Source organism: Chrysochloris asiatica, unplaced genomic scaffold (genome assembly GCF_000296735.1).
Source record: "Chrysochloris asiatica unplaced genomic scaffold, ChrAsi1.0 scaffold00007, whole genome shotgun sequence".
Lineage (NCBI taxonomy): Eukaryota > Metazoa > Chordata > Mammalia > Afrosoricida > Chrysochloridae > Chrysochloris > Chrysochloris asiatica.
In genome coordinates, this window is record NW_006408525.1 from 18,890,705 (window position 1) to 18,904,402 (window position 13,698).

The 13,698-nt window shown below is 44.3% G+C and overlaps 1 protein-coding gene across 1 annotated transcript in view; it reads left to right on the plus strand.

Annotated features, from left to right (window-relative positions):
- The window catches only part of CA10 (carbonic anhydrase X), a 683,978-nt gene extending 672,563 nt beyond the window's left edge, over nucleotides 1–11,415 (plus strand). The window contains exons 8-10 of the mRNA XM_006832414.1: nucleotides 6,898–7,052; nucleotides 8,290–8,464; nucleotides 11,393–11,415. Coding sequence (XP_006832477.1) covers nucleotides 6,898–7,052; nucleotides 8,290–8,464; nucleotides 11,393–11,415 — 353 coding nt within the window. The remainder of the gene's footprint in view (nucleotides 1–6,897; nucleotides 7,053–8,289; nucleotides 8,465–11,392) is intronic.
- Nucleotides 11,416–13,698: the final 2,283 nt, after the last annotated feature.

Consider the following 13,698-nt stretch of genomic DNA (forward strand, 5'->3'; position numbering starts at 1 on the left):
ACAGATGGCGCTGTTGCAGAAACTATTACATTCATTTTAACCACAGTCTTTGAGTCAATTCCAACTCTTAGCATAGTGGTTACAAGTCTGGCCGCTAACCTCAAAGTTAGCACTTTGAAACTACCAGCAGTTCCTTGGGAGAAAGATGAGACTTTCTGTTCCTGTAAACATTCACAGTCTTGGAAACCCTGTGCAGGGTCACTATGAATCAGAACTGACTCCACATCACAGAGAAAAACTGCCCCGTAGGTTTCTATTTTGTGAATCTTTGAGAATAGACAGCCTCATCTCATCTGTCTCTTGCAGAGAGGCTGGTGGTTTTGAACTATCAGCCTTGCAGTTTAGCAGCCCGGTGCCTAACCCACAGCCTCACCAGGACTCCTTACATTCCTTTGTTGCTGTGTTATTGAGTGCTGGTCAGTCCGATCTGACTCTTAGCAACCCTGTATAGGTTTTTGAGGAAGGAGTGACTAAGTTTGAACCACCAACCTTGTCATTTGCAGTTCAGTACTTCTCCTACAGCACCACGCCAGGACTCCATTTAGTCAAACAATATTTATTGAGCATCCACTTTGGTGGACCCATACTGGGGCTTGGAGATTCAGAAATAAAAGATGCAAACCTTTCCCTGAAAAGCAAATCACTCAATCATTATTTTCAAGCTCATTCGATGACTATGTGAATGAGGAGGGAACGGAGCACCGCGAAGGGCACTGAACCTAGCTGGGACTCCTCAGGGAGGACAAGGAGCAGTTATCCAGGGGAGGTGGGTAATCTTCTCTTGCCTTGGCAGTGGGCAAGGACATTCCAGGCAGGGAGGAGTGCATTCTTACCAGCGCATGGCTGTACTCTAATGTGTTCCCCAAATGACCCTGTGAGGCAGGTACTCCGCCACCTGCATGTTGCAAGTGTAGAAACGGAGGCTCAGATGATTACCTGCATGTGTGAGGTCATACAGACAGTGAGCACCTAAGTCCACACCGCACACTCTCCACGATCATGGCTTCCTGAGTTCTGTAGCTTGAGAGAATAAAAACGCAAAGAGTATAGGAGAGGTATTAATAAGGTTCATGGAGAGAATAAAATGACAAATGAGGTGCACAAAGGGTGGGCCTTGCCCACAGTCTCAAGTGACGGTTGCATCTAGCCAGAGAAGTGAGCAGAGGACCGTCCTCGCTGGACCACAGTGTGTGGAGTCTGGGGGCATCGGCACTGTAGTGTTCTGGAGACACGCCTTACTATCTGAGATCAATGCATGAACACAGCCTTTGCCTCTTCTCCTAGCCTGCCCCTACCTCACCCCACTCTTCAGGTGTGAATGCATTCCAACAGCATTCTTTAAAGAGACAGAAAAAAAACTATTACAAACTTTATATATGGAAGGGGAAGAGTGCTTGGATAAGCAAAACACTGCTTATGAAGATCAGAGTTGGAGACCTCTCAGTCCTTGATTTGAAAATGTGCTACATGGCTACAGTAGTCAAATGGAAGATACATAGATCAGAGGAACAGAATTGAGAACCTAGAAGTTAATCCATCCACATACAGCCAAGTCATCTTTGACAAAATACAATTGAATGGGGAAGAGATAGATGCTGGCAAAACTGGAAATCGATATGCACAAGAATGCAACAAGACCCATATCTCACACCATATACAAAAACGAAGTCAACATGGATTAAAGTCCTAAAGGTAATTCCCAAAACTATAAAGGTCCTTGATATATAAATAGGGACAAATTTAAGGGCTCTAATAACAGGGCACGGAGTCCTGGTGTGGCGCTGTGGGTTAATGCGCTAGACTGCAAAGTTGGTTTGAACTGCAAGGTTGGTGGATCAAGCTTACCAGTTGCTCCTTGGAAACCCTATACAGGATCACTATGGTCGGAACTGACTCGATGGCACTTAACAACAACAACAATACAGGGCAGAGTCCTGACATAGCACTGTGGGTTAATGCGCCAGACTGCAAAGTCATTTGAACTGCAAGGTCAGTGGTTCAAGCTCACCAGCTGCTCCTCAGAAACCCTATACAGGGTTGCTATGGGTCCAACAACAAATACAGGGCACACATAGACTATCAAACATTGCAAAAATCACACAAACAGAAGACATAACACATGACTGGAACATACTAAAAATTAGAAATTAATGCACCTCAAAAGATTTCACCAAAAGAGTAAAGAGGGAGCCCACAGAATGGGAAACGTTTTTTGGCAACGACAGATATGAATGCAACACAGAGGCAGGGTATAGTTTCAGAGATACATAAATGCTCTTTTTCTCTACTCCAGTCATACCTGGATTGCCCTCATTCTACTACCTCCTTCCGTTCCTCCTCCCCACCACCCTGAATAAAATAAAATACAATAATAGCAGCATGCTAGAGTACCCAATATGCTCGATGTGCAAGCTTGGTTAAACAAATTACATTGACCTTTAATAAAAATGTGCAGAATGCTTCCTTCTCTCATTCGCTATGTTAATCTCCAGGCCAAACCACCAGAAGTGCAAGCCTCATTAAGTGTAAACCTGATCATGCTGCTGTCCTGCTTAGCACCTTCAGTGGCTCCGCCGTGGCCTACAGCATGAAGCCCCAGCTGCCAACCGTACAGAGGGGATCATTGGGCTGTGGCCTGTGCTGACTCCTCCCCTGCATGTCACCCACACTCTAGCTGTTCCCCAGTCTGCTCTTTCTCTAACATGACTGCCCTTGACCTCCTCCTCTCCTGTTGGTTACATAAGACTTTCTGTGCTCGAGATGTAGTTCATGTCAGTGCCTTGATTAATCCTGAGTCTCACCTCCAGGCAGAACTGACAACCTCTCAGTACCCACTCCAGACATGTATCACTGTCTACCTCCTAGCTGCAGTCAATTTTTTCCCACTCATTTAGTACCAATGGTGGTGGTGGTAGTAGGCATCATCGTGTCTGTATATTCTGGGACTCCTGGTACGGTGCTCTAGGACAAGCACTGTGTACGAATAATCATGGCTAACAGCAGGTTAGTGATTCATACCCACCAGTAGTCCAAAAGTCTGTAAGTCATGCCTGGAACAACAGAGGAAGAATCACAGTCAGAAATAGAAGGTGGATATTGAATTTATGGCCAATTACCTCCACGAACAACTGCCTCATTTGCCCTGAGACCAGAAAAACTGGCTGGATCCCTGTTACTTTGAGTGTTTTGATCAAAGAGTCTTTAAAAGAACACTGGTCAAAAGAGGGGGATTATAGAACAGAATTCCAAAGTCTCATGGGATCCAGACTTTCTGGAGTCATGAAGATTGGAAGAACCTCTTAAATTGTTTACTCTGAGATCAATTTTAAACCTTAAACCAAAAATATTCCTTGAAGTCTTTTTTTTTTAATCTATAATTTTATTGTGGTTTGGGTGAAAGTTTACAGAGCACATGAATTTCCCATTCCACAATTTATACACATTTTGTTTCATGACATTAGTTGCTATCACAACATTCTTCCCACTTCCTCCTTGGGTCTCCATTAGCATTCGCCCATCTTTCCTAACCCTTCCTACCTTTTAAACTTTGGTTTTGGGCAAATGCTGCCCTTTCGGTATCATGTAACTGTTGTGAATAACATACTTCTCACAAGAATTATTATTTATAGGTCTGTCTATTGTTTGAGTGAAAGGTAACCTTCGGGAGTAGGTTCAGTTCCCAGTGGTAAGGATGTCTAAGAACCATAGTCTCGGGGGGTCCACAGTCTCCCTCAGACCAGTAGGTCGTAAGTTTTGTGATTCTGAATTTCATTCTACATTGTTCTCCCACTTTGACTAGGACCTTCCTGCCTTCTGAGTTTTATCGCCAGGCAAACGCTGCCCTCTTGATCTCGTGTGGTTGATTGGTATCATTGTTGGCCTTGAAGGCCTGTGTATCATTGGCCAAAAGTTGAGCCACGGAAATTAGTTCCCTCTGAGCTTGAAGAGTATCTAAGGGCCATAGTCTCGGGGAGTCTAGCAATCTGTCAAATCAGTAAGCCTGGTCTTATTTATAATTTTGAGTTTTACTTCACTTTTTTCTCAAACTCCATCCCAGACCTCCTACCGTGGTTCTGTTCAGAGCAGTCCACTGGTAGCCAGGTACCATCTAGCTCTTCTGAACTCAGGGTCATGAAAGCCGGGGTTCACGTGATCCGAGGAAAGGCATCTCTAATTTTCTTCACTCTCTGTGAGAAGTGGGGCGAGACCAATAGTCACATCTTAGATGGCCAATCACAAGCTTTTAGACCTCAGTTGCTACTCACCAAAGAAAGATGAAAACATTGCCTTTCTAGACTATGTTATGTTACTTGACCTCTGAGACTATGGTCCTGAACCCCCCTCCCCCCAACGACTCATTCCCTCAAGGTGTTTATGACTAAGAAGTTTGCATAACTTTGCCCCCCTGTGTGTTCTATGGACATGCACTACAAATATATCCATGAATAAACTAAACAGCCCAATTACCCCAATCCAGCTGATCTACTAAGCACATCAGCCAACATTGAGCCCACTTAATTCATTGCATTCAGATATATTACATTAAAGATTATTGAGACTTCAAATACGATGTGGCTTTAGAAAGCTAGTGGAGAAATCTATTATCTTTAAATTTCCTTTTCCTCATAACCTGTAGAAATATCTTCTGTCAAAGCAATGTATGTTCATGGGTGTAGTCCATTCACCTTCCCGCCCGTTAGTTTGAGTGTCTATCTATGTAACCCCTCTTAGATTATTACTACTGTGATTGCAGTGTTGTGTTTACCTCTGTTGCCTTTAACTCTTGGGTTTCTCCCAGTGTCTTCCCTTCTCCCCTCCCCGTACTGAATGTTGCCTTGCCCTTCACCTAAGTTAATGGCACTGTAGGATTAAGTACTGGATTGTTAACCACAAAATAGGCGGTTCAAACCCTCCAGTCGTTCCTCAGAAACCCTATACAGAATCACTATGAGTCGGAACCAACTCAACAGCACTTAAATACCACACCGTCTAGTTACTGATTTCCCTTTCTGTCCTTGATCAACCCTGATAACCATCAAAGAATTACTCTTTCTGTGCTTTTTAAAATTGTGTTCTCATGCAGTATGTGCCCTTTTGTGACTTATTTCACTCAGAATAGTTCTTCCAAGTTCATCCATGTTGTGAGATGTTTCATGGACTCCTTTTTTCTTTAATGTTACGTAGTATTCCATTGTGTGGTGTTTCATCCAGTCATCTGCTAATGGGCATGTTAGTTGTTTCCAGTCTTTTGCTATTGTGAATATGACTGCAATGAACATGGGTGTGTTTTTATCCAGTTGTGCCACGGCTCTTGTTTCTCTAATATATCCCATCTAGTGGTGGAATTAGGAGCTCTAGTAGCATAGGGGTTATGAATTGGGCTGCTAATCTCAAGGTCAGCAGTTTGAGACTACCAGCTGTTCCTCAGGAGAAAGATGAGGCTTTCTGCTCCTGTAAAGATTTACAGCCTTGGAAGCCCTGTGGAGGGTCTCTATGAGTTGGAACCAACTCCACAGTATTTAACAATATAATAATGTCTAATACGGTTACGAATCGGGCTGCGAACCACAAGATCAGCAGTTCGAAACTACCATCTGTTCTGCAGGAGAGATATGAGGCTTTCTGCTCCTGTAAAGATTTACAGCCTCAGAAACCCTGTACAGAGTCGCTATGAGTCAGAACCAACTCCACGGCACATCACCACCACCAACTACCAATGACTGTAAACGTCTCTTAATGTTGTCTTTGGTGGCCTGTCTGTTCAAGTCCTTTGCCCATTTTTTTTTTCCTTTGCCCGTTTTTAAGTTGGATTTTTTGTCTTTTTGTTGAGGAGTTGGAGTTGTCTATGAATTGTAGAGATTTGTTCCTTGTCAGATATGGGACGTAATAAAAAGAGCCAAGTGATGAATTTGCAAAGTCAGTCTGCTGTGTTGACACCTGATCTGATTCCTGAGGACTGTCCCATCAGCGGGTGCTCTGGGCACTGTGACTGTCATGGAAACATCTCATCACACAGCCACATCCCCGGCATTACTTCTCGGGGGCGCTTTAGGAAGGTCCCGGGGTGGCACAATTTGTGCTCAATCATTAACCAAAAGGTTGAAGGCTCAAATTCACCCAGTGGTGCTGAAGAAAAAAGACCTGGCAAGAATGACGTTCTGCTCTGCAACACATGGGCCACCACGGGTCAGAAGCAAGTCGAACAACACTGGGTTTGGTTTGTTGTTGCTGTTTTTATTTGGTGTGACAGAGAGGAGATCCACAAAAACTGAAATCCGTTGTTGAACTTAACTATTGAGTCACGGTAGGATTTGGCCTGATGTGTTGGTTTTTTTAAACTATTTTCTGAGTGTTCTAATAGTAGTTTCTAATGAGGAATGATGATCAGGCAACTTTTCAACTGGTTCTGGAGCCTTGAGTTATATATTTCACAGTGATGTAATCCTTGTGGGTCCAAGTCTCACAAGACTATAACCAAGGGCTTGACATTTCAAATATCCCTTCTGGGAGGTTGTACTACCATCATTCAGGAGGACTGTGATCCCTAGCATCTCTGACCATGGGAGCAGAAATGACATGTGCCTCCTCTGGGATGAGACCTTTCAGAGCTCAACCTGTGTGCCACCAGGCTCACTTTCCCTCCTTTACTGTGATTCACAAGGGTCCAGAGTGCAGACCACAATGACATGGAGGGATACCCTCGGTCAACCTGGAATAGACCTTTGCTGTTTAAAGTGCCTGACAGGTAGACTCTTTTGGAATCAATACACAAGGGGGCTTCAAAAAGTTTATGGAACCATAATGGATATGTGTGTGTGCGTGTGTGTACACAATCAGAAAAAACAGCTCCTTTTCCAGAAATCCTATTCTTAAGTCTTTCTCATTTTTTTCCTCTAGATGATGCTTATTTACTACAGGGACTTAATATAGAGGAACTATATCCAGAAACCTCTAGTTTCATTACTTACGATGGGTCGATGACTATCCCACCCTGCTATGAGACAGCAAGTTGGATAATAATGAACAAACCTGTCTATATAACCAGGATGCAGGTGAGCTTCTCTGTGGTCCTTTAGCTAATGGGGAGGGGGATGTGAAGACGGGCTGGGTTTGTGGAGTGGCCAGTGTTTAAAGAGCCAGCATCTTAGGAGGTTTCACATGAACTAACTGTAGAAGCATCCCACCTGTCTGAGTGACAGAAGACGGCATGGTGAGTTCTCAACGTGTGCTCTGTGACGCAGTGTTCATCAGACAGCCACATACAATGGACGATGGCCTCAAAAGCTAAAGAGAATTACTGTTTCAGGTGCTAATCCGTGCCAGTCTACAAAATGATATGCAGCATTTCACAATCTTCAGGGCATCTCACAGAGCTGGAAGGAAACTGGAAATCCGCTCCTGGTTCCCACTTTGTTAATGGTTCATTGTGCAGTCCTAGGTCTGAAATGAATACACTTCTTCTATATGAAGGAGGTCAATTCGATGAGCTAGACCCAGCTCTGGCATTGTCTGTTTGTGAGAGTCTTCACAAACTCAAAGGAAAGATGAGCAGAATCCCATCTCTTTGATTGTGCCTCTTAATTACAATTAACAATAATCTTCTCCAGATAGCTTCAGCTTTAAAAAATGTGGGGAGCCTGGAGAGTTTATTTAAGAGATAATAGGATATCTTATGGAATAGATTAAAAATAGGTGTCAGGAATTTAAGGGAATCAAAAACCCAGAAGCCCTTTCTCTTTCTCCTCCTCCTCTTACTATACACATTTGCTTACTCTAGTCTCCTGCTGCAGACTCTCTGCTCCACAGTGGAACCTGTCAGCAAACTTCACAGTCCAGCCACTAGTCCTGATTCCAAATTCACAGAAGAGGAACCGGATTGGTGTCACTTAATTTAACTCTGTGTCCTGGTCCAGCTACTATGGTCTGGATAACACCAGTGTGGGAGTCATGCAATTATTGAATCAGGGTGCCAGAGGAAGAAGGGGGGACACCCTGGAGAACACCTACTTTGATGTCCTCTCTGACAGCATATTTCAAGATGAAAAAGAATCAATCATTTTTCCATACACATGTGTGAACCAGTGAGCTCAAGACAGTGCCCACTGGTGCCTGGAGCCATGAGTGGATCTTCAGCACATCTTGAGCTCTGAGAGCTCTGAGAGGCTCACGTGTCCTTCCTAGTCAGCCGGTATTCCCACAGTTGATTGGCCAATGACCTAAGTGGTCTTACTTATCCCCTAGTGCGTTTGAGAGCATGGGTGGGTTTCACAGCTGCTCCTCTCTCCTCAGATGCATTCCTTACGCCTGCTCAGCCAGAACCAGCCATCTCAGATCTTCCTGAGCATGAGTGACAACTTCAGGCCTGGTCAGCCACTCAACAACCGCTGCATCCGCACCAACATCAACTTCAGTTTACAGGGGAAGGACTGTCCAAACAACCGAGCCCAAAAGCTTCAGTATAGAGGTGGGTGCAGGGGCTCAGAGAGCAATGGGCTCAGCTCCCAGCTCGATCCTGCTTGGATCTGCTCTGAATGACATGCTGAGTCAGGCAAGACAGCCCTTTTCAAACCCATTTTACAGAAGAACCCGGAGAGGCTGATTTACCCAAAGTTATCTGCTAGAACAACAGTTAGTGCATACAGATCTAAGGTTGTGTGCAAGTTGAGGCCTTTTCTCCTCAGAAGGTGACCAGATAGATACTTGGGAGTGCCAGACACTGGGATCCAGTGATATAATGTGTGTGATTGTATCTTGGTCCTCTTCTGTGTCCCTGGAAGTGATTATTATAGTTACCAAAGAGGCCATTTAAGGTAATTCCTACCTACAATATTAAGGTAATTCCTACCTACAATAACCCTCTGGTCTACACTAGCCACTGATTTATAATACCTGTCGGTCACTGTCATAACCCTCATCATAGGAAGAAAAATGGAGGCAGAACAGTAGGAGTCAGGACACCTGAGTTCCAGCCTCATTTTGTCCCTAAGTTACCATGCCAACCCAGCCAAGTCATTACTCCTGTAGACCTGGCTCCTCCTTCAGGCACACAGGGTACGACAGTCTAAACCAAGAAGGCTGGAGGTTCAAGTCCACCCAAGGCCGGGTGATCTGCTTCCCAAAAAAATCAGCCCCTGGGAACCCTGGGGAGCCCAGTTCTGCTCTGGCACACTGGGGTCCCCATGATTTGGAATTGACTCTACAGGACCTGGTGGTGTGGGCCCCATCTACTTGATAGCTTATTGTGATTTGCAAATGAGAGCCCAGATGGGGAAGGCCTTGGTAGCAATCATGAGCTGCCCAAATGTGTGTGTGTGGAGGGGGTTGGGGGGGGAGAGGCTATTATCATAGAAACAGCTACCACCACTTCCCCAAGGTCCCCCATTGGGTCTCTCCTTGTTAAGTGCCATCCGGTCGGTTCCGACTCATTGTGACCCTTTATAGGATTTCCAAGCCTGTAAATCTTTGCAGGGAGCAGAACACTTCATCTTTCTGCTTCAGAGCAGCTGGTGGTCTCGAACTGCAGACCTTGTGGTTAGCAGTCCATTGTTTATCCTACAAAGCCACAGGGCTCCCTCACCGACTTCCCCTATTTTTCCTCCTTCAGACACACTAAAGAATGTCAAAACTGTAGGTTCTCTGCTCCCTCAGCCAGAATTGCCAGGCAAATAAATATCCAATGTCATTCAGTGATCCTTCTCTTTATGCAACACATATTTACTGTGCACCTACGAAGGAGCTCTGGTAGCGTAGTGGTTACGAATCAGGCTGCGGGCTGCAAGATCAGCAGTTCAAAACTACCAGTGGTTCCATGAGAGAAAGATGCGGCTTTCTACTCCCATAAAGATTTACAGCCTCGGAAACCCTGTTACACGGTCACTATGAGTCGGGACTGACTCCATGGCACATAACAACAACAACTACATCTCTGGATAAGCACTGGACTGATAACAGGGTCACTGTGAGTCAGCACCAACTCCACAGCACACAACGTGTCTCAGAAGAGGAAGGGGAAACAGTGGTGATGCAGACAGACAAGATCCACACAGACTTTCAGTCTAGACAGGGGTCACTGAAGTTTTCCTTAAAAGGAACAGCTACTAGTAGCTGTTTGGGGTGGCTTTGCAAGGCAAAACAGTCTCTGTTGTTCTCTGTCATTGTAGAAGTGGAATAGCCATAGGCACTATGTAAATTAGTGAGTGTGGCTGCATCCCAATAAAACTTTATTTACAAAAATGAGCAGGAAACTAGATTTGGGCCTCAGGTTGTAGTTTTCACACCTCCTGGACTGCATGGTCGGTTCGGTGGTTCAAACTCACCAGCCACTCCTTGGAAATCCTATATAGGGTCACTATGGGTCAGAACTGAACAACAAACAACACCTACTCTGGGTGAACTAGAAGTTTCCACTGGAACTTTCTGCAATGAATGAAAGGGCTGTATATGTCTAATACAGTAGGTATTGAGTACTACAAGTGTAGCTAGTATAATTGTTGTTAAGCGCCATCAGTTCCGACCCATAGAGACCCTGTGTAGGGTTTCCAAAGAGCAGGTGGTGAGTTTGAACTGCTGACCTTGTGGTTCAAACTAACCTTGGGGTCCAGCACATTATTCTGCAGCACCATATCAGGAATCTAGCTAGTCTAATGGGGGTGTGCTACATAGGGTTTCCGAGGCTGTAAATCTTTTGGGGAGCAGAAAGCCTCATTTTCCCCCCACAGAATGGCTGGTAGTTTCAAACTGCTGACTTTGAGTAGCAGCCTGACTTGTAATCACTACTCTACCAGAGCTTCTTAGCTAACATAATAGTGCAACCAAATTGTAAATTTTATTTTTTATTCACTTAAGTTTATGGTCACTAAGTACTGGACCACAAGGTGGGTTTGAACCGCAAGGTCTGTGGTTCAAACTCACCAGCTGCTTCTTGGAAACCCTATACAGGGTTGCTATGAATTGAAACCAACTCGACTGCACTTACCAACAACATGTGCTGAGGAATTCTGATGGTGTGGTGGGTTACACATTGGGCTGATAACTGCAAGGTCAGTAGTTCAAACCCACCAGCCGCTCCACAGGAAAAAAGATGAGGCAGTCTACTTCCAGAAAGATTTACAGCCTCAGAAATCCTGTTAAGCATTTCTACACTGTCTGAGTCGGAATCGACTTGACCACAGCAGGTTGGGGTTTTGTTTTTGGTGCCTGTGGCTAGTGGCTGCCATACTGCATAGCACAGATCTGGAGGTAGAGGAGGGTAGTTGGGATACGCTAAAAGTAAGTAGGCTTTTACAATACAATCTCTCTTCCCTTTTAGAGTAAGCGCCCCAAACTTAACACAAATGAATCCAATTATGCCTTGTTTGGTATTATGGTTGGTTTGTTTTTTCTTTCTCTCCAGTAAATGAATGGCTCCTCAAGTAGGGAACTAAGCCAAGAAGAATCGCACCTCAGTGAAATGCTACAACTGTGAATCGACGTAACCTAGAATGTTCCCTTTCTTTCTCCTCTCTCCTTCCTTCCCTCAAGCCTCATTCACTCTTGGGATTGGCCCTTCCTTCATAAAAGTGTCTGCAAAACCATGGCAGAGAAATAGATCTCTCTCTCTCTCTCTCTCTCTCTCTCTCTCTCACACACACACACACACACACACACGTAAGCATACCTGCACACATGCACACATATGTAAAATAACCACAGACACACACTCACATATATGTAAACATAACCGCACGCATATATAAACACATATGCATATGCATATATGTAAGCACACCTACACATGCACGGATGTGTACGCATATCTGCACATATGTAGATATACATGCATACACACATGAGTAGGCATATCTACACACATACACATTCACACAGCCTCCATGTTGGGAAGTCCAGTTTCAGAAACAGAAGGTTCATGCATAAGAGGTCTTAGAAGAACGTCACTTCAGTTAACCCGGTTACAATTTTAATACCGTTTTCCTGAACTAATTCCATTTACCCAATGAGACTTTCCAGCCTTTGTACATACAAAATTCTTCCAAAAGTGAGAGAGGAGGAAACAGCTCTGACTACATCAGTGGACTTTGTTCTTCACATCACGTCATCTCAGATGGTGTCCTGGGATCCTGTGGGTGCTGGTGGAGACAGAATTTTCCAAGGACACTTATTTCTAGATTATGATTCTTCAGTTTACTCCACAATTCAAAACGAAAAAGGACAGACATTTGAAGAGATACACATTGTATATAGATCACTGCAGACTATAAAGAAATGGAATTATTTCCCTCTTTGTCACATATCTGTAGTAGGATTTGCCAAGATCAAAACTGATCCATTTGCTGTTTTCTTGTTTTCCAAAAAGTCATATATTGTGTTTGGTTATTGTTAGCAGCTCAATAAATGTGTTTAACGCGTTCATTTCATTTTTCTGGCTTCGATCTGTTCTCCTTCCATACACAGGCGAAGCCCTGGCTCCATGCAACTGCATTCTTTGGTTTCACTTGTTTCTTCATTTACATGTTTGGTTCATTTGCAGCCAGTTCTTACTGAGTTTGTAGCAATCAGGAATGCATTTGCTAAGCAAGTATACCTTTAATTCCACTCCATGGCTCGATCATTATTCATCCGGGGTGAGCTTCAGCCTGAGGTAGCAGGCGACAGATTTCTTGCGTTTCGAAACTGCCATCCCCCCCACCCCTGTGATGCTCCCTTGAAGGAATGCACTTTGCCTTGTAAATTCCTGGGAAAGGGGGGTGTCTTTTCTCTCCAGGTGCAGTGGGATCTCACAAAGTACAAACGAATGCCTTTCTTTTCTTGTTTATAATGGTCACTCACTGTGTTTGGTTACTGTCAAGAAATCAATAAATGTGTTTAACAAGTTACCCAGGACCCATGTCTGAGTTTATTGACGAGGAGGAAGCTCCCTGCTGAAGCCTCTAAGTCCTGCTGGGTCCATAAGCAATTGCATTATGTCCAGCAGGGTGGCCAGAACAGCCTGTCTGGCCTTTCCCAGAGCCAGGTAATTAATACCCTGTTGAGAAAACATATAGGCTTAGCTGGTGGGAGGGAAAACTTGGACGATGGTTCGGTGGCCAAATTAAAAATAACTTCATCTCTTCCTTTTGTCGCAGTCTCCAGAAAGAAGGAAAGTGCAAGTATGTTGAGTCTGTGCAGATGGGAATAGGCACAAGCATCCCAAACACGGGAGCCCAGAGACTGGATGTTTTCACGATGGGAAATTCAGATACCCAGTTATTGCCCATTTGAAATCACATCCTACCTGGATTGTTTTCTTTCTTTCACTTTCTGCACCAGTGTACGTTAACTGTTGGTTTTAGTCATGATGATCTCTGAGGCGCTTTCTGAGTAATTGTTTTTTCCCAGAAAACCAAATCTGCATGAAGAAGTTTACAGTAGGCAGATGCCAGTCTTGATGTGGAATCCCACCACTGTGTGGCATGCCATTTCCTCTCTGACTCAGAATCTTCCTTAGTTTGCAGTAGCAAGTGATATCATTGTGGAAGAATATGGATGGTAGATTCAGCCAGTCTGGGTTGATTCAACCTCACTCTGCCTCTTGGCTACTGTAGGAGTGAAGACAAGTTGTTTTCCTTGTTCGATCGTACAGAGAACATGCCAATAACTGCCTCTGTGAGTTATGAGGCTTTAGTGCAGTGTGTACATAAAGTCAACACGTCATTCAGAGAT